Source organism: Gopherus evgoodei, chromosome 8 (genome assembly GCF_007399415.2).
Source record: "Gopherus evgoodei ecotype Sinaloan lineage chromosome 8, rGopEvg1_v1.p, whole genome shotgun sequence".
Taxonomy (NCBI): Eukaryota; Metazoa; Chordata; order Testudines; family Testudinidae; genus Gopherus; species Gopherus evgoodei.
The window spans coordinates 99,136,563-99,164,053 of NC_044329.1; the positions used below are offsets into that span (position 1 = coordinate 99,136,563).

Below are 27,491 nucleotides of genomic sequence, written 5' to 3' on the forward strand. Positions count from 1 at the left end.
TGGTGGTATTCAAGATCTGAGGTTTTGTTTTGGGCCCATATCGAGCTATATATTTTTTCTAGAAGCTCACATCTAAACACCAATGTATTGCTATTACTGTTTATTACTGGGATCACAATAGCATCTAGAAGCCCCAGTTGACCACAGGATTAGACACTGTACATACACATAGCAAGAGACAGTCATTGAATCAAAGATCTTGCAATCAAAATAAACAATGTAAGCGTGAATGGAGGGTCAATCAGATGGATTTGCCAAAGTGCCAATTAGATGTTAAAGCTGAAATCTAACTTAATTTGCCAGTTTGATAAGTGCTATAGCCAATGTTGGAATGGAATTTAATTAGGATAACCCCTTTTCACTGAGTCCAGGGAGCACTAATTCAGTGCTAGTTTTGTTCCCTGGCAGTGAATGACTGTCAAATGTGATTGCTGGCAGAGAGGCTGCCATTGATGAAGTGAAGGTAGTGCATCATCCTTGCTTGTTAAGGCCCCAGTTCAGCTAGGTACTGAAGCACAGGTGGGACTACTAATGGGTTAAAGTAAGTCATGTGGTAAGTACATTGTCGAATTGGGACTTTAACTGCTAACTCATTGAGGGCCAAATCCCACACACATTTGCTACTGAATGCACGTTTTATAGCCCTAAGGAATCTTATTTAAGTCACTCAGCATGGTAAGCACTATGCTCAATGACAAGTGTTTGCAGGATTGGGTCCTTAGTCGTTAATTTGCAAACTTGTAACTTGCAACAGGGCTTGGGTCAAAAGCAGTAACTATATCTTTATGATGTTCATTATTAGTAATGTGCCACTTCTTCTGTGCCAGGAATTCTATGACATTTGATGTAGCCCTGCAAGCAAAAACATTTCAACATTTTGAGAGGAAATTTTTTCTTTACTAAAGGTCTGATCTCAAGAGCAGTCAACGCCGTCAAAGTCACTGGAAGCTGAGGGCAGCAGATCCTTTTTAGAGCAAGACTGGGATCTAAAAATTTCCTGTGGGAAGGAGGGGGGCAAAAAAAATCAGCAAAAGGTACTTAAAATGGAGTGTTGGTTTAATTAATATGTGATGTTTTACTGTGTTTTTTAGGTTACTCTTTAAGTGACATCCAGGCCTGTGCACAGCATGGCTTTAACGTTGGTGCAAATATCTATGGAGTTTATATAAGTTTGGGAATGTCAGCTGCTGGCTGTAAGGCAGTTTTAAATGAAATTGGAGGTAAACATAAAATAGTCTTGTGCTTTGTATGTTCTTTTTTTATGTGAGAGCAATATATGCTCAATTTCAGACGTAAAATAGATCTGCACGCAGGAAACAGGCTTTGTTTTATGGAGTTTGATCTCACACCATTGACTTTAACAGAAGCAGGATCAGGCCCTTTACTCAAGGAAGAGGTGCTTCACCCTGCACTAGTTGCAGTTTCTGGTACTTTTCAATGATAGCCCCATTAAGGGGAGGCTGATTTATTATTCTTTCCCTTGTGGCTAAGTGGTCCCCTCTTTCCTTGAAAAATCTGTGAATGAATCTATTGTTTGTTTGTTAGTTTTTCATTTGACATTACTGTAAATGAAAAACTATGGGCCAAATCTTGAAGTTCTCCCTCAGGCACCACAGCCTTTTAAGTCAGAGGGAGTGCTGGATATTTGGCTGTATATAAATAATTGTGACCAAGGTCGCTTTCCCTTTTTGTTTCGAAATGGGATATGTAACTGGCAGAGTCCGCTTTGCTCCTAGATTTTTATTCTATTTGTGATCCACTAAGAAATAGCAAAGCTGAGCTGGTCACTTTACTCCTGTTTGCAGACAGCATCGGGCAAAAGCAGGTTGTGGAAGATTTCATAGCCCTTGTTCGTGGAGGAGGGAGTGAGCATATCACGACACTTGCCTACAAAGATCTGCCGACTGCTCAGCTAATGCAGGAGTGGGGGGATGCAGTACAGTACAACCCTGAAATCATAAAGTTAAAGGTACTGTAAATAATACACCATGGAGCCTCAATTAGTCACGTGCCATGGGGGACTTGGAATACATTCAGATAAGTGAGGTAATGAATAATCAGCGAGATTTTCAGAGTAACTAATTGACCAGTTTTAGGTAACAAGCCATGTCAGATAATTGAAGAATCTAGGCAGTGTTATATTAGAAATATACCTGATGGCATTTAATATTAGAGTGTAATAAAATGATCTTCCTTTTTTCTGGATTACCCTTGCCTTCCATATTTACCATGCACTGTATTGTAGCAATTCCGTTTGGTTCCAAAAAGCAAAGAGTGCACCAAAAAATCTGGCTGTTTGTTCAGACTATCTAAAGCTCATTAATCTGTAAAACTAAGAGAGGCTCTTGTGAGAATAGATTTTTACTAGGCTTTCCTACTTCCAGCGTTGGCCAGATCTCGAACGTATAGAGCTGCATGAAAGTGAAAAATAATAAGGGGAAAATGTCAATAGAGCCTCATAATTTTGAATGTCACAATTAGTTCATTTAATGTTTGGGTGACTATTGTGAAGGCACAGAAGAATATTCTTCTTAGGTATGGCCCTGCACTAGGGCTGGTTTTCATTGGACTACTCTCAATGGAAAATTGGGCTTTGGTTAAATAAATGTTTTTGGGAAAAGTGTCTGTTTTTCACAGAAAAAATATTTTTTGGCAAAAAAACCTGAACACTCAAATCCCAAAATGCATTCTAAAAAGTGAAAGATGTTGATTTGGAATCTCCTCCCCCTCTACACCTCCCAGTGCTTCATAGGATCTGTAGGTGCCTCATATTCCTCTATAGGCCTGGTTCCTCTGGACAGACTACATCTTCCATGATGCACTGTAGCTAGGGGCTCCCCATGGTGTGCTGATGTCTTAGCAAGTGGGAAGACCATGGTGCATCATGGGGGATGTAGACCAGCCAGAGAGCCTGGCCCAGGGAGGAAAATGAGGGCATAAGGCAGCTGAACTATGACTCCCATGAGGCACTATGGCAGCAAATCCATATCAATTTTTTTTGGTTTTTGACTGAAACTTGTCAATTAGAAAAATTGAAATGTCTAAATTTTCTGTGGAACCTTTTGATGAAAATATATTTTCTCTTTCACTGAAATTTAAAAAAAAAAAAAGCCATTTTCCAACCTGCTCTACTCTGAACCCAAAAGCCTTGATTCAAACCCATTAGAGTTTTGGGGGTGCTCATTTGAAATCTGGATCCAGATAACATTCCTTAGATTGGGCCCATAGCTAGTGTTTATTGTATCTCTAGTGGAAATATGTTTAATACTTTGGCAATCTACGCATTCAAGGACTAATCTGAAGCCCCCTGAGCCAACAGAAATACTGTTGACTTCAACAGGCTTTGGGTCAGCCCTTTCTACATTTGACTATATTGGTCAAATAGATGTTTATTTTTCCAGGGCTTCATAGTTCACTCTGGCTTGACACTAATTATTATGTTTCCCCCCTTTTTTAAATACAAATTTCACATAATGTCCATGTTTTCAGCTTGCCCTCCACCCACTCAACTCTTCTGCTTTGACAATATAATCCATTTCTTTGTTAACTAGAACTCACCTCAGGTTTAAAGGAAGATATAAAATCAACTTTTTCAGGTAATCTACCCATGATTTCATAATTGCATTGAGTCCCCGAGATTTCAGTGTCCATACTTGTGCAAGTTACACTTATTATCCCATTTAAAGAAAATTCTGAACACAAACTAAGGCTAGTTTTTTTCTAACCCTTTAGAGTCTAACCTGATATCAGTGACCGGATCAGCTAGTAGAAACCACAGATTGATATAATTTGCATTTGGCCTATTTAGCCTTTAATTTCCCTGCTAATATCTTGAGGAGTATGAAGATCAAAAGCACCAGTAGCGTGTGACTAAACATGAGACCTAAAAATGCTTCGACAGGAAAAAAATAAAGCGAAGCAGTTCATAAATCATCTATTAAAAGCACTTGGCAGGTCACTCTCAAGGCATTTCCTTATTTATATGATATGAATTCAAAAAGTAAAAGGTGGATCAAAGATCATTGTTAAGAAATGGAGACACAGTGGCAGTAACAAGAAAGTACCTTTTTCCTTAAAATGCATTTGTCCTCTGAATGACATAACGCTGTACAAATGGTATTGTGGGGCTTCATGTTTGTTTTGTCCTGGTGGCATGCATAGCAAATTTGCTCAGCTTACAGTAACAACTTTGGGCTGGATCCTCAGGTGATACAAACTGAGGAACTGGTCCTTTTATTGTAACTCCCAACCATGCAAACTTAACCTAGGAATCCTCAGACTTTATTCTTACTGGCTACTGTATCATCATCTGCTAAGGAGAATCTGTGGGGCAAATCTTACTCTCTGTTACACCTTTCTGTTCTACTCTGAACCAAATTCTACCCTCAGCAACCCCATGCTGTTCAGTCTGTGCCCTCACTTACACATCTGCATGCCCATTATAGTCATGGGGATGCAGAAGTGTAAATGATGGCAGTATTTGTCCCGGCAGCAGGAACTTAACATAATTATTCTGTTGAGAATGCACAAAATAGAGGCAAGTCCAGCTCTTTCTCCCAAAGCCTTAGCAGCTCTGCAGAGCTGATAGGAATACAATGGTGCTATATAACAGGTCAGTTCTTGCAGCCAAATACCTGAATCCTTGCCTAAGGAACTTCAGGCTTGGATTACAATCACACACCACACACCACTTTTGGAGGCACGTAGCAGATGTTTCACTTCACTACACACTACAATGAAAAACACATTCTGTGTCCACACTGTGATGTATAACAACACATCAGTGAAAGGCTCTGGCCAAAGTGAGGCAGCAGGGAAAGGCTTCAGGAGCTCCCCGCTTCTGGAGCCTTTCACTGAAGTGAGAAAAGGCTTTGGCAGGGGGGAGATTTTCCTTGTGGTGGGGAAGGGCTCCAGCAGCTGGGAGCTGGCACAGCCTTTCCCACTGCTAGAATCTTTTCCAGGGAAAGGTTCTAACAGCAGGGATGCAGCAGGATGCTATACTGCTAAAAGAGTAGTGTAGAGAGGGAGGTACAGCTTGGGTGAGTAGAGGGCCATGTAGGGGATGTACTCAAGTACATACCCACACCTTTCAAGTGTGTCTTTACTGTCTTGAGCTGTGCCTCACCATCTACACTGCTATTTATACCCATGCAATTCACTAAACACGGCTGAAAAAAGTGTAGAGAGGCGCCCCGCATTTGAAGGTAATGGGAACATTTCTCTTGGCTTCATAGGGTAATCGGGCTGTAAATACACTAGTGACTATGCTGCAATTAAAAAACAATCCATACAAGGGCAGCATATGAACAGAGTCATTGTACTGTAGAAAAAATGCTTCCTGGTGGAGTCCTAAAGGTAGAGTTGCCACCTTTCTAATTGCTGGTAACCGGATCCCCAAGACCCTGCCCCTGACTTGCCTCTTCCCCACCCCCCAGGGCCCCACTCCTGCCCTGCCTCTTCCCCCAAGATCCCACCCACGTTGCTCGCTCCTTTCCCCGTATGTCACTGGAACAGAAGTTGATGCAGCCTAACAAGGAACCTGCCGCAGGTAGGAGGCAGCCCTGGCTGAAGAGGGGCTGGATTGGGTTAATGGCCCAGTACCTCACCCTGCCCTGTGGTAACCAGACTTTTGGTGTCTAGTCCGTACATCTGACCGGACATTGCCCAGTCCCTTTTTCAACCAGACTTACTGGACACCTGGCGACCCTAAATGGCACCTGGACTCAGAAGCCAAAAACTGGACTGACCAGGTAAAATGCAGATTGGTGGCAACCCTACCTAAAGGAGGAGCAAGAGATGAGTCAATATAAGTAGTGCTGGTTAAAAATTTTCAATTTTTAAATGAATTTTCATAAAATTTCTAAATCAGAAAAATACATAGGAAAACTTTGATGAAACTTTTGTGAAATTCTCTCCCAGTTTTCGGACGACTCTCCAGCTGGTCAAAATTTTGAATTAGGGGTTGGGGTGAGCAAAGGAAAACATTTTTCATTAAATTGTTGTTCTCTTTTTTCCACCAGCCCTAAGCACAAGTTAACTGGAAAGCTGGAGCTGGTGGTGAGACTATTCTATTCCATGGATGACTAATATGTTCCCATTTTAGAAAGCTTTTATTGACATCTCCACAGACCACAAATCTCATAACATAGGGGGCTACATTTTATTCATAAGCTGAGGTCCCACCATAGTCTGCAGTGCGGGGCTGACCTTATAAAAACATCTTGACCTTTGGAATGAATACAATTGTTTCTTCCCATCTTTCCTCCCTCCCCCTTAGGCAGAACCCCTGTCTGGACTGGTGACTGCAACAGACTTTGCAAATGCAAATACACTAAGGGAAAATATGAAGCGTGCCCTTGTGGAGTTTCAGCTGGAGACCAGTTCCTGTCATTGTGCTCCATGCCATGGCAATGGAATTGCCTTTCTGAAAGGTAGAATCTCACATCTAATACTTCTCTAGAATAAACGAACAGAGGAGTTGTAGGTAGGAGGCTTAACTGGCTGGTAATCTGTGTTCATTCCTTTCTCCTATTCATCCTGATTAACATTATAAAGAAAATATATTTTAAAAAAGAGAAATTTCATTCATAAATCTCCATTGTTTAGTAGCAGCCGCAGCAAATTAACACCATTTTAGCAAGCATCTTTATCAGTTACATTTAAGAAACAGTTCCCACCTCAATTATTCATCAAAAGAAAAGTTCATGTCTTTAAGTGTCTTCCTTTGCTTTCAAGATCATTACCATCATCCTAATGTCTCAGCATTAATTAGTGTTGTGTTGTGAAGATGAAAAGCACCATATAAGTGCTAAGTACTGGTATCATCATCAGAGTTGTTCAGTATTGTATCCTTTCCTTCCCTTCATTTTTAATAGAAGCTACCCTCATTTAGAAGCTGACAATGATTTAAAAATGCTGGGGAAAGTAATTAAATTGAATAAAAAACACATTTTCTAAATGGAGATATATGGTGTGTGGGTTTTGCTAATAAAAGATGATATCTTTCAAGTAGCTAATTCAAATTTCAGAGGGGTAGCCGTGTTAGTCTGGATCTGTAAAAGCAGCAAAGAGTCCTGTGGCACCTTATAGACTAACAGACGTTTTGGAGCATGAGCCTTCGTGGGTGAATACCCACTTCGTCGGATGCATGTCATGACATGCATCCGACGAAGTGGGTATTCACCCACGAAGGCTCATGCTCCAAAACGTCTGTTAGTCTATAAGGTGCCACAGGACTCTTTGCTGCTAATTCAAATTTGCATCTGCGAAAGTCCTGATGAGAATCTGGTTATCATCTAAATGTATCTAATGCAGAAATTATTGATTCAGGTACCAGCCAGTTTGATTATAGCTCTTAACTAATCAGGGTGACCAAACAACAAGTGTGAAAAATTGGGACGGGGTTGGGGGGTAATAGGAGCCTATATAAGAAAAAGACCCAAAAATTGGGACTGTCCCTATAAAATCGGCACATCTGGTCACCCTATAACTGATTCCTCTGGTGATTACACTTATTTAAATAACTTATTAGCCTCTGAGTCCTGTTGTCATTCCATTTAGGATAATTTGCCATGAAATATGTTTTCAAATGACCATTGTCATTAATAGCCAGACAATGAATTCTGGGATCAGGGCCCCATTCTGCTAGATGCTGCACATGCATGTAAAGAAAAGATAGTCTCTGCCCCAGAGAGGCAGCCTCTTCACCTGTCTATATATGGAAACGGGAGTCTATAGAGAAATGTTTAGTATAATAATATACTGTAGTGAAGTGCAGTAATCCAGCTTTCACTGTTATCCTTCTAGAAACTCGCTGTGAATGTATATGTCCTATAGGATATCGTGGTACTGCCTGTGAGATCACAGAAAGAAAAGGTAAGAGGAATTAGAAAGATGATTAAAGAAATGTAGATCCCAAATTAAAGAGAGAAACAACCCTAAAAGGAGAGTTGAAATGGAATGGCCAGTCATATGATCATATATGTAAATTAGGTCTTTTTATGTGATCATTAAGAACTATGTGGCCTAGTGGCTAAAGCACAGGGATGGGAATCAAGACTGCTAGGGGCTGGAGCATTTAAGTCAAGATGAGTTTTGCCACTGACTTTAGTTCTGCCGTGCGTTCGCTGCCTACCCTTGTATTTAAACTGCCTCTGCTTACTCATCTGTGAAATGGTTCTAGCTATAGTATTCATTAATCCTTATCATGTCTGTAACTCCGTGTAAACAAGTGCCACCGGGGCTCAACCGTCCCCAGGCAAGGAGGGGAGCCACACCGGCTCACTACACACCGGAGGGTCTGGGGAAATAGTCCGGCAGTTCTCATGGCAATGGCCTGCTCCGCGGGGTAAGGGGGCTTAGGTCCTGGGGCAGGGCTGAGCAACAAGAGCAGTTAAAGGCCCTGACCCTTGGTCAGGGCAGGGCAACAAACACTGAGTCAGTAGGCTCAGTCCCTTGGGCAGGGCTGAGCAGTAGTGATAGGCTTTGGCCTCCTCAGGTCCAGGGAGAGGGGGAGTGGGTGGCAGGGGGGATGCAGGCCCTCCCACTCCACTGCGTCCCAGCCCAGGGCCCTAGCAGCGGCTGAAGATCCTCTGGAGTCAGTGGGGATCTTGACCACAACACACTGACATAGGCTCTGGTAATGTTGCAACCAGACGGGGGCTGGCTGCCCCCGGGCCACTTCCATACTCCCCGTCGGGGCCTACCTGGGTCCTGACGTCAGCCTCGTCAGGATCCAGAAGCATGGGCTCGTCGCTGCCGGGGCTGGGTGGCAGGTCCGGCAGCTCCTCCGGGTAGCGGGCCTGGGGGAGCTCCGGCCAGCCTGGGCAGCTGCTCTGGGTCACAGGGGGTTCCCAGTCTCGAGCTCCCTGAGGGACGTCTGCTCGCTCCGGCTGCTGGGGCCTGACTGAGCTCTGAGGACCAGCTTTTATAGATCCAGGTCACCGCCTGACCCTTTGAGGGGCGGGCTCAGAGCTCCGTAGCTCTACCCATTCTGGCCTCCGGCTGGGCTCTTCCTCCTTTGGCCTGGAGGGGCACCACACCGGATCACTGCACTCCATCTGTTACCCTAATATACACATACACACACACTATAGCTAGCTCCATTTCACAGATGAGTAAGCAGAGGCAGACAGGTTAAATCCAAGGCTAGGCCATGACTGTATGACAGAACTGGGCGCAGAATTTAGGATCTCATTCCTGCTCCCTGAAGTCAGTAGCAAAACTCATATTGACTTAAATGATCCAGGCCCAGACTCTAAGTACCCTGATATATATAGATATAGGTTTTACTCTTTCCTTATAAATCCATCCTTTTGGTCCTTTCCTCGGAAGTCCTGCCAATGTGACAATATATTTCTGTTGCTCTGGTGTCTAGAACTCAGTGCAATTTTATACATGATTTCACACCAACGCCTTGTTGTTATTTCAGTGCTTTGAGGAGGAGCTGATTTTGAGTACGCAGCTCAAACAAGCACTCATATCCCATTATAAACTCATAGCTAATTTGCAGTCCATTATGGGCCCTTGGTCTGCTCCAGCATCTCTGCTTCCCAAATTTCTCCCTTCCATGGAGTAAATGTCTCCCCTTCCAGGGGAACCCCCACCCCTATCCCCACCTTGCCTCAGTCTTGGCTACTGCCAGTCACCACTTAGCCCCCGTTCACTGGGGCAGACTGCAGTGTATCAGCCACTCATTACAGGCAAGGACCTGCTGCCTCTACCTTGCCCACCCGTGGGTTGCCTCCTGCAACCCAAGTGCCCCATTGGCCTTACCCTAGGCCTGCAGCCTGGGGCTTTCCTAGGCCAGAGCTCCCCAGCTCCCTTGGCCTTTCCCCAGCCCTGCTCCACTCTAGGCACGTGGTTAAGCTCTTTGCCGCCAGGCCCTTCTCTCTCTGCGTTCAGAGAGAGACTATCTCAACTCCTAGCTTCACTGGCCTTTATAGGGCCAACTGGACCCTGATTGGGGCATGGCCCCCAGTTGAGGCTGCTTCCACCAATCAGCTCAGCTTTTTCCCTGCCACAGCCCTCTCCCAGGGCTGTTGTTAACCCTTTCAGGCCAGGAGCAGGTGACCACCCCACTACAGGGTCCCCTCAGGAGGCTGTTGCCCGGTCGCTGGAACCCTGCAGGGGTCCCCTCAGGACGCTGTTGCACCTCGCTGGAACCCTGCCACATCCTCCTCCCATGCTGGAATGCTCCCTCCCCCCAGCTCTGTGTCCTCCCCTTCAGGGGGCTGGCATCTCTGCTCCCTCCCATCCCACCCCACACGTTCCTCCACACCACACCACATCTTTTTTGAGAAAAGTGGGCACTTGTCAAGTCAGCAAAAGCAAATGGGACAAATGCCGCCTTTAGGGGGGAAAAAAAGTCCAGATGGCCGAGACAGAGCTTAAAAAAGGGACTGTCCTGGCCAAAATGGGATGTTTGGTCCCCTAAGAAGAAAGCGGGTCTAGCAGGAAAAGTAACTGACAGAAGAATGTAAGTTAAAGTAGGCCATCTGCTACTTCAGAGGTGGGCAAACTGTGCCTCATGGGCCACATCCGGCTTGCGGGACCGTTCTCCCTTGCCCCTGAGCTCCTGGCCCCTCCCCTGCTGTTTCCCCTCCCCCGTAGCCTCAGCTCACTGCACCACTAGTGCAATGCTCTGGGCAGTGGGGCTGTGAGCTCCTGGGGCAGCACAGCTGCAGAGCCCAGCCTGACCCAGTGCTCTGTGCTGTGCGGTGCATGGCTGGATCCCACCAGGTGGCATGGCTGCCTGTCATTGTGCAGCCACACCACCAGCCACCGATGCTCCAGGCAGCACAGTAAGGGGGCAGGGAGTAGGGGGCGTTGGATAGAGGGCAGGGGAGTTCAGAGGGTGGTCAGGGACCAGGGGTATGGATAGGGGTCAGGGCGGTCAGAGGACAGGGAACAGGGGCATTGAATGGGGGCAGGGGTTTCGGGTGCAGTCAGGGAGAAGTGGTGATTGGATGGGGCAGAGGTACCCGGGGGCAGGGGGGGCAATCAGGAATGAGAGGAGAGGTTTGATGGGGTGGGGGATCCAGGGTAAGGGAACAGGGAGCGGGGGGGGTGGATAGAGGAAGTCGGAGGGGGCATCAGGGAACAGGAGGGGTTGGATGGGGCAAGAGTCATGGGGGGGCATCAGGGGTGAGAAGCAGGGGCGGTTATATAGGGAGTGGGGGACGGGCCACACCTGCCTGTTTTGAGAGGCACAGCCTCCCCTAACTGGCCCTCCATACAATTTCTGAAACCTGATGTGGCCCTCAGGCCATAAAGTTTGCCCGCCCCTGTGCTACTTAAATATAAACCTGCTAACACCTTTCTCTGGCTCCTCAGAATGTAAAGTGATCCCAGTTTATGTGCCCTTCAGCTTCCCCAGACTCCCTTAGTCTCAACCAGAAGAGGTAAAATCGCTATATTTCAGCTAAAACTACCTTGTATCTTTTCATTGTCCTAGCTGAATGAAAGACAGAGTTTGAACAAGCACCATCAACAATGAATAGAGAATTAGCATCTTTAAATAATTGTCCAGTTTTAAAGGTCCAAGATATTCTTAGTAATGTGGATGAGGGGTATTTTATTTGCATGTAAATATAATTTGTGTGAGCTGGGAGCACCCTCTTGGAAAAGAAACCTCTGTTGTGACACCCTTTTCTTTCTTCACGGTTTCTCCAGATGTTGCTATAGATGGAAACTGGGGTTGCTGGTCCAGCTCGTCTGCATGCTCTGGAGGACAACGGACGAGAAGAAGACAGTGCAATAATCCTGCCCCACAAAATGGTGGCAAGCCATGCACAGGGCCAGACGTTGAAACTATTAGGTGTTAAGGAAAATTACTAAAAATATATAAACTAAAATGACTACCACCTTGCAAAATTAGTGGGAAGATAATTATAATTGACTTGATCAAGCCTCTTTATTCCTCTTTAAGGGCCTGATCCAATGCACACTGAAGTCAACAGTAAGATTTAACAGGTATTGGAACAGGATTAGTATTTTTAATATGAGTAATTCTGATTTGACATGCTGCACAATTGTCCTGCAGGATTAAGTGTCCTTGTTTGTTTTAATATTGTGGCTTTGCTATCGGCCTTTATTTCAACGGGCTAATCAACAAAACTTTATTTCTTGCATTATGTGATACCTTGATTTTTTCTTGCATTTTAATTTAATGTGTTCTCAGATTCCCCTGAGATAGGGAAAAGGGCATTTTATCTTGGATACACAGGAAAGCAGATGTGACTCCTCATAAGACAGCTGTGTCATGCTGAGCAAAATGCAGAAAATTAAAAACTAAATCCGCATCAGAGTAATAGCATCTAATGTGAAATGTGAGTCAGATGTGGCGATGCTAGCCCAGGTTCCCAATTTACTGGTTTTAACATAAATTGTTTATCCTATTAGAAATTGTCTTGAAGGAAAGAGAATTGAATTGAGTAGTACTGTCCAATACTCAAATACACCAAAGCAGCAATTACACTCTCAAATACATGCTAAACTGTGCAATAATTTGTACTCTTATTCATGTGTAGCCCCCGGCCTATTCACTGGCCCAGCATGAGGTTCTTCAAGATGGGGGAAATCTGCCATGTGACTTTTTACACAACTTTAGGAAACTGGGCCTGAGGCTCCTCTGTGTGCTCTGTGTTGTGTGTCAGTGTGTATTCACCTCAGACCAGACCCACTCAGACAACCCAGCAGGAACAAGAGGAAGACTTCATTCTGTAAAGAAACACAGAACAGGATTACAGTCCAGCAGCCTCCTCTGCTTGCCTGCCTCAAGCTCCCAGCTTCAGTCAGTGCTGAAACTTCCTGATGGGAGGGCAGAGGGTACATACTGGCAGGAACCAGGAAGGTCTCCCAAAATGTCACAGTCTGTAGCCCACAACTGGTAGTTCATAGATTCTAGGACTGGAAGGACCTCGAGAGGTCATCGAGTCCAGTTCCCTGCCCTCATGGCAGGACCAAATACTGTCTAGACTATTCCTGATAGACATTTATCTAACCTACTCTTAAATATCTCCAGAGATGGAGATTCCACAATCTCCCTAGGCAGTTTATTCCAGTGCTTAACCACCCAGACAGTTAGGAACTTTTTCCTAATGTCCAACCTAAACCTCCCTTGCTGCAGTTTAAGCCCATTGCTTATTGTTCTATCCTTAGAGGCTAAGATGAACAAGTTTTGTCCCTCCTCCTTATGACACCCTTTTAGATACCTGAAAACTGCTATCATGTCCCCTCTCAGTCTTCTCTTTTCCAAACTAAACAAACCCAATTCTTTCAGCCTTCCTTCATAGGTCATGTTCTCAAGACCTTTAATCATTCTTATTGCTCTTCTCTGGACCCTCTCCAATTTCTCCACATCTTTCTTGAAATGCGGTGCCCAGAACTGGACACTATACTCCAGTTGAGGCCTAACCAGTGCAGAGTAGAGCGGAAGAATGACTTGTTGTGTCGTGCTCACAACACACCTGTTAATGCATCCCAGAATCACGTTTGCTTTTTTTGCAACATCATCACACTGTTGACTCATATTTAGCTTGTGGTCCACTATAACCCCTAGATCCCTTTCTGCCGTACTCCTTCCTAGACAGCCTCTTCCCATTTTGTATGTGTGAAACTGATTGTTCCTTCCTAAGTGGAGCACTTTGCATTTGTCTTTGTTAAACTTCATTCTATTTACCTCAGACCATTTCTCCAATTTGTCCAGATCATTTTGAATTATGACCCTGTCCTTCAAAGCAGTTGCAGTCCCTCCCAGTTTGGTATCATCTGCAAATTTAATAAGCTTACTTTCTATGCCAATATCTAAGTCATTGATGAAGATATTGAACAGAGCCAGTCCCAAAAGAGACCCCTGTGGAACCCCACTGCTGAAGCACCCAGGACCTTGGACTGCACATGGGATAAGCTTTCCATAGAAAAAATACATTTAAAAGGAGGCTGGAGCAGAATATCAAAAAGGCAATTAAAGAAATGAAAATCATGAATTTTGAAGTATGCAACATCATACCCCAGGATGAATACTGTATCCTGTGTTGTGGCCAAACAGGAAGCAGTGTATGGAAAATGATGTCTCAGAATGAGGCCATAATGCAAGCCAATCAGCATTCTATTTTACAGTCTCCAGAAATATCATGTCTTGGGAACCGCTCTAGCAATGATGGCAAAACTAGCCTTCATTGTCACAGAGATGGGCCAATTGCTCCACTATTTGGTCCCCCTGAACACCTCGATGTTTCAGCATACCCACTGCTAATCCAGCCAGTTCAAATATTTGAAATATGGAGAGGCCAGCAAACAAACCATAGAAAAAAGAAACTTGCTATCTTCATGCATTTCTAATATACCTATCATTGTTGCCCCGGGTTCTCAAGACTCTTATCAAATTCTGTGTGAAACGGGACAGAAACACTCAGCTCTGCTCTTGTTTTAGTCACTGACCTGAGCACTGCTGCTCTGGTGGTTGCCTCCAATGCCTTTCTTGTATCTTCATTATTGGATGATGACCTTTGCAAAGACATTAGTCTGTAGGTGACCATGCTGTGTAATACACTATAGTCATGTCAGTGTTCCAACAAAACTAAAACTATGGCAACATACGCAAATATTTTATCTGCTTGCCTGTTTGTTGTAAGTTTGTAGCATTTGCAAGGGCAAATAATCTCTTGTCTGGTTTTCCAGTCCTTGCCACTTACTGTCCTTTCTAAATGACAGTCTCTTTATGCAATTCTGCTAAAAAGAACTCATGCTCGCTGACATTTTAAACAATGGAACATACATTTGATTTTAATCCTCATGCTGCCTACACAGTTGCGGACTAGGTCTTTGTGACAGCATTAAGAAAGGAAAAACATGTTGCATATATAAAAGCAGAGAATGCTCTTCTCATAATGAGCTACATAATTGAGCTGCCAACCCTAAAACGCTTCCGTTTTTATGCTGTAATTGTTAACGCTTTTATGTGCTGGAACTTTGCCAGGAGGCTCATTAGGGTCCCCATCAAAGAGGGCACAGCCAAAGCTAAATATATTTAAAAGGATACCAGCATGGCTGTTAGACACAGAACCCTGATTAACAACATTGTTGCATCTCACAGGTGTCCATGCAACTTGCATACAAACATGCAGTGCTGCACTTGAGTTCTCCCTGCCTCGAAACAGGCAGAGAGAGGATGGAAATTAACAAGGTATCCTGCTCTACAAGAGTATATTCTATTTTGTATTTCACCAGCTTTCCTGAGCATGATGATGAAGTAAGCAGGCAGATCAGAGGCTCACATGCACATCCATCAACTGCATCTGCAGTCACAGACAAACTTTGTAACCTGACTTTGAAAGATCCACCAAGTAGAAACATATTTTATCAGTGTTTCAGGACTGGGGTGAAAGGTAACACAAATATTTCAAAATCAGCAGGACACATTTTATTTAAGTACAATTTCTGTTGGAGATTCAAGTTGGGGCCTGTAAGCCTGGTAAGTCTCCCTTAAAAGTCAGAACTTTAGTTTGTCCTTGTGGTTTTTGAACTAACTTATGATTTATTATGGCCTAGGGTAATAAAAAATCATGATGCACAAACTTTTATTGTTTCATTTAGCTACATATTAAATAATGCTACAGTTTTATTGATGGTTCTAATTTCTGCAGAAATTTGTATTAATATTTCACATATGAAGACATGAGAGAGCTACAGTAAAAAAATCCAATTGTATCCAGGGTGTTTGCATGCTCCTTCTTTGTTCTACTTTTCTAGTCCTTTTCAGTGATGCTCATTCAGCATTTTGGCTAGATGGGCCTTTCACATCTCAGACATCCAGGGATCCAATCTAGAGTAAGTGGCAATCATCTCTTCACTTTTGACTAGCTCTTAACAGTTCTGAGAAATGGGCTTCTCTGAGATCGCAGTATTACTACATGTATCAAGATCTTATTTCCCAAAACAATATCCCTAGCAAATCATGTAGATGCTTCCTGGGCTAAAGACCGAGGATCAGATTCTGACAAAAGTATCACCACGACTCTGTGTTTACAGGCACAATTTTGGCATGTGCAAACACTTAGGCCAGGTCTACACAGAAAAGTTAGGTTGATCCAGCTACATCACTGGTGAAAAATGCACACCCCGAGTGACATAGTTAAATAAATCTGTCCCCTAAGGTAGACAGCAATGTTGACAAAAGAATTCTTCTGTTGACATAGCTACCACCTCTCAGAGAGCTGGATTCACTGTGGTGATGGGAGAACCCCTCCTGTCACTGTAGTGAGTGTCTACACTGAAACATCACCATGGTGCTACTGCAGTGTTTCCAAAGTGCCGCAGTAGCTATTTAAATGTACACGTAGCCTTATACTTTACTTATCCAAATGGCAGTGACACTTAGTCACTAGTTAACTGGGAGTCTAACACCCAGTTTATACATGAAATTGTCCTTTGCTCATGGCTAATACAGGTTATTTTCTTGGGCAAAAATTCTGAATGTGAATGTGCCAGTTACTTTTATAAATATGGCTGTCAGAGTAGAGGATACCTCTAAAATGTTCTGCTTTTCCCTCGAAGGCCATCACGCTGGTCTGTCTTTTTAGCTGTGGCTTCTTCCGGATCCTATAAATGCTGTTTTTCAATCTACTAAAGGGGTGTACTAGTCAATTATGTGAGCCACATTTCATCTTTCCAGGGCAAAGCCTCTTTGATACTCCCAGCCCCTAACAAGCGAATGAACTTGGTATCCAATTTACGCCCCTCATTTTACCTTTTTCTTGCTAGGTAATACTACACACTCTTCTTTTATAACAATTAGCTATACAGAAAAACTTTACCACAAGACTGGGGGCTTGGAATCCCTGAGTTTTAATCCCACCTCGGTAGCCTTGGTCAAGGTCTCCTGTGTCAAATGGATATAATTATAATGCTTCAACTTCCCGTGGGATATTTAGTTGTAAATAAGCATAACTTTGATTTTCTTAATCTAAGTACAAATAAGATTGAATTTCTGTCTAGCAGCCAATATTCTCAAGTATTCACAGAAAGACACATTTGTTGTCTCTGCAGAGGGGTCACATATTAAGAGGAAATATTGGTGAGGTAAAAAATGGCCATCAACCCACTACCCTTCCAATTCCACCCTTCAAAGCTGCATTAAAAATCAGTTCCTCCCCAAAGCCTCCTTTCTCCAAGCACTTTTCAGAATTAATAAAGCTCCATGACATCTCTGTGCCGTAGATAGGTGTTACTTCACACAGTTTACAGATAGAATAACAGAGGCACAAAGAGGTTAAGTGACTTGCCGCAAATGTATGCAGAGTAGGGAATAGAACCTAGAATCCAGGCTCCAAATCCTGGATATAGTGTTTAAAAAAAAAACCTAAATAAAGCAAAGTAAGAAAGAAAATGAGAGTGGAAAGGGGGAAGAGGTTGGCAGGAAAGAGAAGGAGACATAATGCTATAACCACTAAAACATTCCATCTCTTGGTAGGTGCCCAGTAGAATTGCAATAATTTGACCAAGTTACACCTCCATATTTGCCTGCCTTCTTTATCTCCTGATATAGTTATGTTTTAACTTTTCCGACTTTGAGAAATCAGTGGAAACAAATGATACCACTTCATCATTCATGCTGCTGCTGCTGCAGCATTTGTAACATAGGGCTCATGACCCCATTGTGCTAGGCACTTTCCAAACACACAGGACCGCTCTCCTCAAAGAATCTGGAATCTAGGGGATTTTTTGATGTGTCATTTGCTTATGTACATTCGTGTTGCACGGTATACCGAAAGGAAAGGCAGTAATTTTAGAGCAGATATTGCTGGGGATTCTTGTGGCTGTGAAAACCGAGCCTCAAAGGGAATCAGAGGGTCAGGTAGTCAGCGTGACATTGACCTTTAGGTAGAAAACAGTTCTCTGTCTGAAGCTCTGCCATTATCTGCTGTTCTGTATGCCAGTTATCTTGGGACTGCACCTTGCAACCTAAGGTGTACTGTCACCAATCATTTGCTGTTGTCTGTTGTGTTCTGGTTCCTTGCTGCCCTCCCTTTGTTAATAAACTAGTTTGCATATATGCATAAAATGATCAGATCTTGAGATTGTTTATTCACAGCATCATCTATCCAGCATTTAACTATAAGAGAAATAAACAAGGTCTCTGAGGAGATATCCCTGAAGAAATATATAGGATAAATTAGCTGCATCAAATATATATCAGTGTGCAGGAGGGTAAAAGTCATTCATTAAAAGCAGGCTGGAATGCTATTTTAATATACCTTATAAGATTTTAGTTTAGGTAAGAAACCTACTCTTTTCCTCTTCTGGTGCAGCTTGCATGCTGGGATCTTCATTGGTGGTTATCTTAGTTTCTTTGACTAGATCATAAATGTATAATTTCTCATAATCTTTTACAGACCACACAGGCAGATACCTTCTTTCTCTGCACTTCTACTTCATTGCTCTGAATTCTCAGTTTCAGCTCGGAGCATGTCTGGGCCCTGGATGAAGTGGGAAAGCCTCGGGGGAGTTAGGAGACTTCTATTTGACATTTGAATAAAACCTCAGCCTTTGTTTTTCACTGTCATTTGTTATAAGGAGATTGTTGAACAGTCTCCCCTGTAGATCTGTGACCATTTGGAGAAATCGCTCTGTACAATTTAAGACTTCAGGTTGATATGATGAAGTTGTTACTATAAAAATTGCTGTAACATTGAATGCCTCTATGTAAATATGGAATCTACCATGGGCTGACAGGGTTTCTAGCACATCCCCATCAGATTAGGGAGAACGTAGAGTAGTTAGTCTTACTATCTGTAGTCTGACCACACAATGGGCATGCTAGAAGTTTTTCTCAAGTGAGAACAGTTTTCCTCAATCCCTCAACAGGGGGCAGAGGTTTGGAGAGTGGAAAATTAGCAGCAGCAGGGCAAAGAAACCAAGGTACTGATGTTAGCTTTTAAAAATCACAGAGGATGGATGCATCGGGGGAAGACTCAGAGAGCCACACAGGAAGTTTGGGGCAGGAGAGGGAAAACGACTGGAATGCTTTCATAGCTGGGGGGAGGGGTGATTTAGCTGAGGGGATCAACCAGATCAGAGCACAGTGAGCTGGAAAGAGAGATGAAGACTCCATGGCTGAGAAGACAAGCCACGCACTGCAGGAAAAGGATCCTGAATGCTCCGAGAGAACTGTGAGTCCAGCCCAAAGCATGCCAGAGAGTGATGTGGAAATTGAGGCAGGGAAATGCATGTAGAGTTTAACATTTTATATAGATATATGTATTTTTTGTGTGAGTACAGAGCAATGGTGTTAAAATCCTGTGCAAAGTGTGTGTATGATGTTACCTACCACATGCTCTGGAAGCGTTAACCTGTGGACCAAGAATCACCACATGGCTGGAGTTCTGGGTGAGGGTGTGTTCAACCAATAAGGATGTGGGGGGGGTCAGCACTGGTCCCAAGGGTCAAGCAACTGGACCACAGGGTCAAAGCTCAGAGGACCCCAAGCTGGGGACAGTGCATGGCACTGTTCAGACTGTGGAGGCTTAAAGCACACAGGGGATTCAGCAGCTGTCACAGAAGTATAGTGATTGTCCAAGAAGGGGCATTTGACTAGATGCTGTGACAGCATCTCCTTGTCTTGAGCCCTCTCCCGGAATATTACACATTCAGGGTGGATAAAGGCAAAGTGAAATTGAATCCCAGTTATTGCTTCTAGCTAAAAACCATTCTATAGTTACTAGGTTCCTTTCAGTTCCGTTTTTACCTAAAAGGACAGTATTAGGTAAAAACGATGGGCCAGATTAATGTAACTGCATTGCCCCATAAATTTGCACACAATTGCCATTCCTTGGTTATTAATAATGCCATAAATTATTAAAACTAAGGCCCAATCTTATGACTGGTTGCATGGGTGGGCCCCTGCAGTCATGAAGATTTCAGTCAGGTTTTGCACAGTTGTGGTATCCCACCCCAGTGGAGCTAGTTACAGGGTGAAGGGCTTAAAATATTTATTCTTGAGCTCGTGTTTGTGGCTTCAGTCCTGCTGAACACAGCCTTTCTCTGCAAAAATGGCAAAAAGCTGCAACTTCTGAGCAGATCTGTGAGTTAGCATCCAAGTACTAGTGTTGTAGAGAGCTGCCTAGTCAATGGAGCTACTCCACTGATTTACACCAGCTGAGGACTTGGTCCTAATTCACCAGTTAAGGCCAGCAATTTCTTTCGCTGAATAATGGTACGATAGCATTTTTCTTCCTCTTTCCCAGGTGTTGTTCCTTGTTGTACTTGTTTATTTTTTCATAATACCAGATTCACATTCATGACTCTTTTTTCCCCCTTTTAATGAAAAGCACAATAAAACTAAGTGCTATTCAATTTCCATCCGCTCCAGGTTTTTAGAGCAGTTCATTAGAAGCGCTGAGCAGTGGACTGTTTGCAGTCTTGGCTGCAGTTCAATACTGTACATATTCTTGCACTAAGATTTATCTCTTACATTCAAAAAGGGCTCTTATGTCAACAAACCTGTTAACATCTTCGCCAGCTCTGGGTGCCTTGGAGAGAAAATGTTTGTGTTCTAATGGACGAGCCATCACTGATCTTAAAGAGGAATCGCCTCGTTTGTGCAGGAATGTCCTCCGTAAAATGGTTTCATTTGGCTCTGATTTTGTTATTCCTCATCAATTTATATTAACATTTCACCCTGGAACTTTAGCATCTTTGGGCTTAATATTGCTCCCATTGAAAATGACAGCAAAAAGCCATTTGGAGTCACTGGAAGCAGGATCCTGCCAGATATGCTGTGTTTAAAGTTCTGACTGCACCAGCCTGAAATAGCTTGCTTGCACTGTTACAGAAATAAAAATTATATGACACACATGTCAATACAAAACTCATTCAATGCAAGGATCACGAGCTTTTAATTTGTCTTCCAAAGGCAAATACAAACATTTCAGTTAGTGAAGCTTACTATGTAAACTGGTTTACTAAATGTGCTTTATTACTTTATAACCCCATTGTTCAGTAAAAAATATTTGCCCTGATTCTCCATCTTGCAACTTGTCATCACAAATTGAGAGTAAAATGCTAGAGAGAGAGAGAGAGTGTGTGTGTGTGTGTTTCAGAATTTACTGGGCAATGTTCAGGTTTCATTTGGTGGCTCTACTATATCTTCTTATGAATGTAAAACTCTAGGCCAGATTTATCACTAGTGTAATTCTGTTGACTTCAGCTGGGTTACTCCAGTGGTAGTTACAGCCTGCTATGCAAAACATTATCTAACATATATTCTCATTAATCAGTGTCATAATTTATCCCAGATATAGCCAGCCCTTAGCACATCTCTGTCTGCACACTCTTTCCAGCACACCATGTTCCACCGTTTTGTGGGGCTGGGTTATTACATTGCCTCGTACGTCTCTTTGTTCCAGACTGGCAGGGAGTCCAGGATGACCAGCAGCTCCAGCTACCATTTGTCTTACTGCCTGTAAAATGATTTTTAAAAATATATTAGATTATAAGGTTCATTTCACAAGCAAGTGAGTCTCAGCTGAAAGCTAAATTGCTTTATTACAGTGGCATGCTGTACTTGACAACTAGTGCAAAGTCAACTGAAGTTTCTTATGGGAGTGAGTCAGAGGCTGCCATGATAAACTTATTCTTTAGACCAGAGATCTAATCCTAGCTGTGACACTGGTTCCCTGTGCGTCCTCGAGATTTACCTAGCTCGTAGGATTGTTGAGGATCAATGTTTATATGGCACTTTGAAAATAGGATCTTCTAAAGAATATTTACCCTATTCAGATTGGTAGTCCATTGCTTTTTTTTTTCTGCTTCTCTGATAATTTGCTGGGTTACAATTTGGCCTCTCTTTCCCAAGTGATTGGTGATGTGTCTCAGTGATGCATCTGTCTCACCTCCAAAAGGATAAAAGTTTCAGTCTTGTTCCAGGCAGGTCATCATAGTAATGCTGCCTGGGGAAATGCTGTAGAGATTCTTTGTGGAAGGGTCATTTCAGGGCTTTTTCATTACTGTCTACTCTGATTTGTCAGCAGAGTTCAATACTATAGATTATGGTGTCTCTTTAGATTGATGGGAGCACATGATGGGGCTGTCACTGCATTTTTTTTTTATTTACTCAACTGGTCTCTGTGTGTATCACAAACGCTGTATTAATCCAGTTGTGTTGACGTTTGCTATGAAGTTCTGATGGACCCATATGCTCTTACTATCTGTATTACCAAGGCATCAGTTTTCCAGTGATGTGGACCCAGGGCCTAACTCCTATTGATTTCAATCAGTGTTCGATGTTTAGGTGCTTTTGAAAATCCCATAAGGTGCCTATCTCCACCTTTAGGTGTCTAAATCAGAGGTGGCCAATCTGTGGCTCTGGAGCCACATTTGGCTCTTCAGAAGTTAATATGGGGCTCCTTGTATAGGCACCGACTCCGAGGCTGGCGCTAGAGGCGCCAACTTTCCAATGTACCTCACCGCTCAACCCCTGGCTCTGCCCCCACTCCACCCCTTCCCGCACCCTCCCCTGAGCCTGCCATGCCCTCGCTCCTCCCTCCTTCCCCTCAGAGCCTCCTGCATGCCATGAAACAGCTGATCTGGAGCTGCAGGGAGGGGAGGGAAGGGAAGGCGCTGATTGACAGGACTGCCGGTGGGTGGGAGGTGCTGGGAGCAGGGGTGGGGAGCTGATGGGGAGCTGCTGACATTACTGTGTCTCTTTGGCAATGTACGTTGGTAAATTCTGGCTCTTTCTTGGGCTCAAATTGGCCACCCCTGGTCTAAATGCTTTTGAAAATCTGACCTCTAGTCACTATTGTTTTGCTGATAGCATCAAGCATCACCCCTGGCCTCTGCCATGGCTTTCTCAGTTTATCTTCTCTCTCTCTCTCTCTCTCTTTCTCTTTCCCTGGGTTTTGCATTGTTGTCCATCACTGTAATACCTATAAATATCCTCCTGCTTAACAGAGGTCCAAAAGTGGATGTCACATTAGCTCTTGCAAATCAGTGCCTCAAGGACGCTTAGTCAAATGGCTCTAGAAGTCTAGTTCCTCCCAGTGACACACAGATCAATGAGGACCATCTGGGTATAATGACTCCTTTCAGTCTCCATAGTGAGAGATCAGCGTTCCGACACTTAAAGGCTATTCCACACTTCCCCCTGTGTTATTTCTGTCTGACACTCGAAGAGTTGATCCAACCTCCAGTCAGATCATATTTCACGGGCTCCTTGATGGAGCCTGGTGCAGCATACAACTGCAGCAGAGTGCTGCTGTCGGGTTCTGCACGATTCCCCAGCCTTGCGGGTGATTGATTCCTTTCCCTGACGCATCTGAGATCAAACTTGTAACCACAGAAGAAGGATCTAGTATGTTATTGTAGTGATCTACACATGCCTTAAATACACTGAGCCTAGGAAAACTGATCCCTTGATGAGTCTCACAGAACAGGGCAAAGCTCTGGCTGTTAGAGCTGTTAGCTGGCTGCTATTCTTCAGCTCAGACTTCGCCTTCTCCACCAATTTGTGGTGCTGACATCTCTCCAGCTTTTAAAGCCTCCCTTGTTTAACCTGGCTTATTTATAATAATTACTTGATCAGTTAATTTTACTCATTTGCAAAGCCCCTAAGACTGCTTGACATGAGAGGTGGTTTAGTAGTGACGGTTTGATTGATGAATGGATTCAAACAGCGGCTGCTTAGCATTGCCCAGAGTGAGAACACAGTTGCTATTTCCCCATCTGTCCACCCCCCACACACACCGTTCCTCAGCGCCATGTATGCATGTTGCCACCCTACCTTTGCGTCTGGTCTTCTCGCAGGCTGGGCCCTCATAACCCTGTGGGCACTGACAAACACAGACGTCCCCGAGAAGCATGGATTCAGCATTGTTCTGACAAGGGCCACAGCGGCAGGCATTGAACTCTGCTAAGTACTCGTCCAAAGCCCTTTTCAGGTTTTGCCTTTTTGTTTCAATATCATCAAGATTGCTTCTATGGAGAATTTCATGTATGGGTTGCAGCTGCATAGAACAGAAGAGAATATGTGGCTGTGATGGATTATAATTGCTTCGGTAGGTGCACAAAAAAGGGGATTTAATTTCATGAGTACAGTTCAACTTATAAAGTACTACAGCCATAGTGTGTTGGATATTTATTGGAGAATCCCTAGAGCTGAAGAAACAACTTACTTTCCTAGACAGCTAGATATGGTGTGTGTACAATATTATAGATGGGCCAAAGCCAGAAACCTCAGTTCCAAAGCCCTGGTAATTTTGGAGGTGTTGGAATTATTTGAATACTTGGATTTATGTGCATCCCTTTCATTCTGCTCCCAAATCAGCTCCAGGGCCAGCCCACAACATTTTGGCACCTGAGGCGGGAAGCTTCAATGACGTCCCCATGTCTCCTCACTTGGGCCAAAACTCTGAAAGGTCTCAGTTCTGCCTTCTTCCTGTTCTACTCCTCTCATGGTACTGCTCTGCTACCTACCCCAATAAAGGAGAACTAACAACTTAAAATGCCTTGTTCAAAAATTTTAACACTTAACTTTCAAACACCTGAACAGCAAATGTAACTTTTCTTGTCTGCATAGGAAACACTGGCATTTTTATCTGTTTGAATAATCAAAGTGGTGTTTTCTGTGCCTTCTTGGTTGCAAAGATTTGAACTGCTTCCTGAAGGTTCACAGTCTGGGCCAGGTCATGCTCTATTGAGATGATTGCAAGCCCGACCAGCCTCTCCTGTGTCATTGTGGAGCATAGATGTGTTTTTATTAACTTCAGCTTGCAGTGGCTGCGTTTTCCTCTGGCAACTGTTACAGGAAGTGTTAGAAGTATGCGCAGAGCAACAAAAGCATTTGGAAAGAGGGTCGTCATCTTATTTGTGCACATATATTCCGGAACAGCCTTTGGAGTTGATCCTACTGAAATGTATCTTGAAAGGGCTTTCAGTTCATCACCTAAATCACCCGCATCTATATCGCGCATATCATCATGTGTCAACACTGTAGTGCCCTGCATTGCTGGTGTCGGTCTTCTTCAGGTATAGTGAGGAATTTTGGAATATCATACAACATCCCAAATATACTGCTGTGTTCCTTGAACTGCATGAAACGTTCTTCAACTGATTGTATTGCACAATCTAGCACCTGGTTAAATAATTCAACTTTGAATTGTTGTTTGGGGTCTCTTGTGGGATTATCCCGTGCCTCAATCAAAATGTCTTCTTCGGTGACTCTTGTATTCTTGAATGGGTGAGAAAATAGCTTCAGTATGAAATTCCTCTGCCAACTTCTGTGCACTCTTCAAAACGTTTTGAAATCCCTCATCTCACCGATAAGACTGTAGGTATGACTTTGCATTGTCCAGTTGTTCCATTGCTCCAGATACATCAAGGTCAACACCTTGGAGTCTCATGCTTACAACATTTATTTCAAACAGTATGTCATGCTACGAGACAAAGCCACATAGAAATTTGAAGTTACGTATGTTTCTGGTGATTCCATTTCCCTCTGCCACTGTCCTCCCATGAACAATTCCTGTCATAGCATTATCCTCCATAATGGCAACTATGGCATCACCTATCTTCCCAATTTGGTGTTTGATAGGCTTTATCACCTCCACTCGACTTTTCCATTGTGTAGCACTGAGTGATTTCAGTGGCAGAGAAGATGTTCCCGGATGTTGCTTCAAAATTTGCCATCAATGAGTTGATGCAGAGAAAAATACATAGATGCTTTGAATTACATTAAAAAATTCAGCAGCCTCACTAGAAGCTGATGCTGCATCACTGTCCACCAAGTTCAATGAATGAGAACTGCGTGGGACAAGAAAAGCTTGAGGGTTTAACTCTCGGATCCGTGTCTGCACTCCTCTGTTCTTTCCTTTCATGCTGGCACCATTATAGCCCAGACCTCTCATGTCAACTATCACAATTCCCATATCGTCCAGCTTTTTAAGAAACACATTTGTCATACCAGCTCCTGTAGTATCATCAATGTCAATAAATTCTAGAAAATGCTCTCTGGCAGTCACCATTGCAGGGACATTTTCACTAGGTTCTGTTGTTGTTACAAAATGCACTATTAAAATCATTTGTTCCATAGGCTGATGTCAGCTATGCAGCCCAGAATAACACAGTAATATCTTGCTGACTTCAGATCTGCCACAATCTTCTGTTTGACTTTTCTTGCAGTAACTGTATGATCTCATTTTGAATTGCTTTTCCAAGGTAGTGGTGTATTTACCTTTTTTTGGGGGTGACTCTTCTTAGATGCTCCTGGAGTACAGTATCAAACCCAGCCATCAGCTCCACAATTTTAAGGAAGTTTCCATTGTTTGACACATGCAGCTGATCTGAAGTGCCGCACAGTGCTAGGTTTTGGGTAGCAAGCATTCTCACAATGGCAATGAGCCTTTTCAGAACATTTTGTCAGTAAAGAGACTCTGATGCAATCGTCTCTTGATGCTGATCATCTAGGGTGGCCTTTAACCATAGTCTCATCTCAAGCTCTTTCCACCTATGGAATGCTCTCTGGTGATTTGCTGCCTTCTCATGGTATGCCAGATTTCTAGGCAGATTTTTCCAGTCCTTTGTTCCTGTAGAACCCAATGTGGCTGAAACATTAGACTGAAAGAGTTTGCAACAAAAACAGTATGGAACATTCTGGGTTTTTGAGTACATAAGCCATGGCCTTTCCACTTTGTCACCATTGGGGATTTAACGCCAGTAATGTGTTGGATGGAAACTTGTATTTTCATTGTCTTTGGGGAACATGAAGTTTTTCACTTGCTGTGGTCCATGCAATACAAGGAAGTCCCTCAGGCTACTGCTCAAGTGGGTCCACAGTCCTGGATCATCAAGACTTAAGGAACTAAACTCAGCAGCAGCTGGTTCTTGTGCCTCTACCACACTCTTCTCTGATCTACACTTTTCTTCAGGAATGTGCATGGTTACATCCATTTGAGATGGAGATATGGATGCTGCAGTAGTTGCCAGGTCACCTGCAGTCTGACTAACGGGAAGATCAGAAGGCTCACCGTGAACATTTGTCTCTATATACCTTAGGAGAGCTCCTTCCTGCTTAGATAGAAAAGCTTCCTTTGCTTTCTTTTTCTGAATGCTGCCCCAGAGGGGTGTTTTCTTCTTTCATTCATGACTGCTGTTCTGTGCCAGCTATGGTGGCTCTCAACACTCAGTTGAGGGGGGCAAATAAGCAGGCTGGTAGCAGGGCCTGAGTGAGGGAAGATATCAGCGTCTTAAGGGCCTAACTGGCTCCTACTACTCCAGTTGACTGCCTGTTCTCCTCAAGTGGGTTCAGGGAAACAGCAGGAAACAGGAAGCTCCATGAGAAGCTAGTGATAATCAGTCCAGGATCCTGAGGGAGCTAGAGAGGTACATAAGAGACTCCTCCTCTTCTCTCTCCCTGCAGCTTCTTCTGCTTTCTATTCTGCCCTCTCACCTTTTCTCCTGCTTGCCTGTTATGTCTCTTGTGCCCTTCTTCCTCC

The 27,491-nt window shown here is 43.6% G+C and overlaps 2 protein-coding genes across 3 annotated transcripts in view; one reads left to right on the forward strand and one right to left on the reverse strand.

Annotated features, from left to right (window-relative positions):
- Positions 1-11,825, forward strand: part of C8B (complement C8 beta chain) — a 31,722-nt gene extending 19,897 nt beyond the window's left edge. Inside the window, exons 8-12 of the mRNA XM_030573158.1 lie at positions 1,092-1,220; positions 1,806-1,969; positions 6,278-6,431; positions 7,807-7,875; positions 11,674-11,825. Of these exons, the coding sequence (XP_030429018.1) occupies positions 1,092-1,220; positions 1,806-1,969; positions 6,278-6,431; positions 7,807-7,875; positions 11,674-11,825 (668 nt within the window). The remainder of the gene's footprint in view (positions 1-1,091; positions 1,221-1,805; positions 1,970-6,277; positions 6,432-7,806; positions 7,876-11,673) is intronic.
- A 9,484-nt stretch (positions 11,826-21,309) lies between these two features.
- Positions 21,310-27,491, reverse strand: part of C8A (complement C8 alpha chain) — a 37,109-nt gene continuing 30,927 nt past the window's right edge. For both annotated transcript variants that reach the window (XM_030573145.1, XM_030573144.1), the window contains exons 10-11: positions 23,783-24,005; positions 21,310-21,461 (exon numbers count right to left, since the gene is read on the reverse strand). In XM_030573145.1, coding sequence (XP_030429005.1) covers positions 21,310-21,461; positions 23,783-24,005 — 375 coding nt within the window. The remainder of the gene's footprint in view (positions 21,462-23,782; positions 24,006-27,491) is intronic.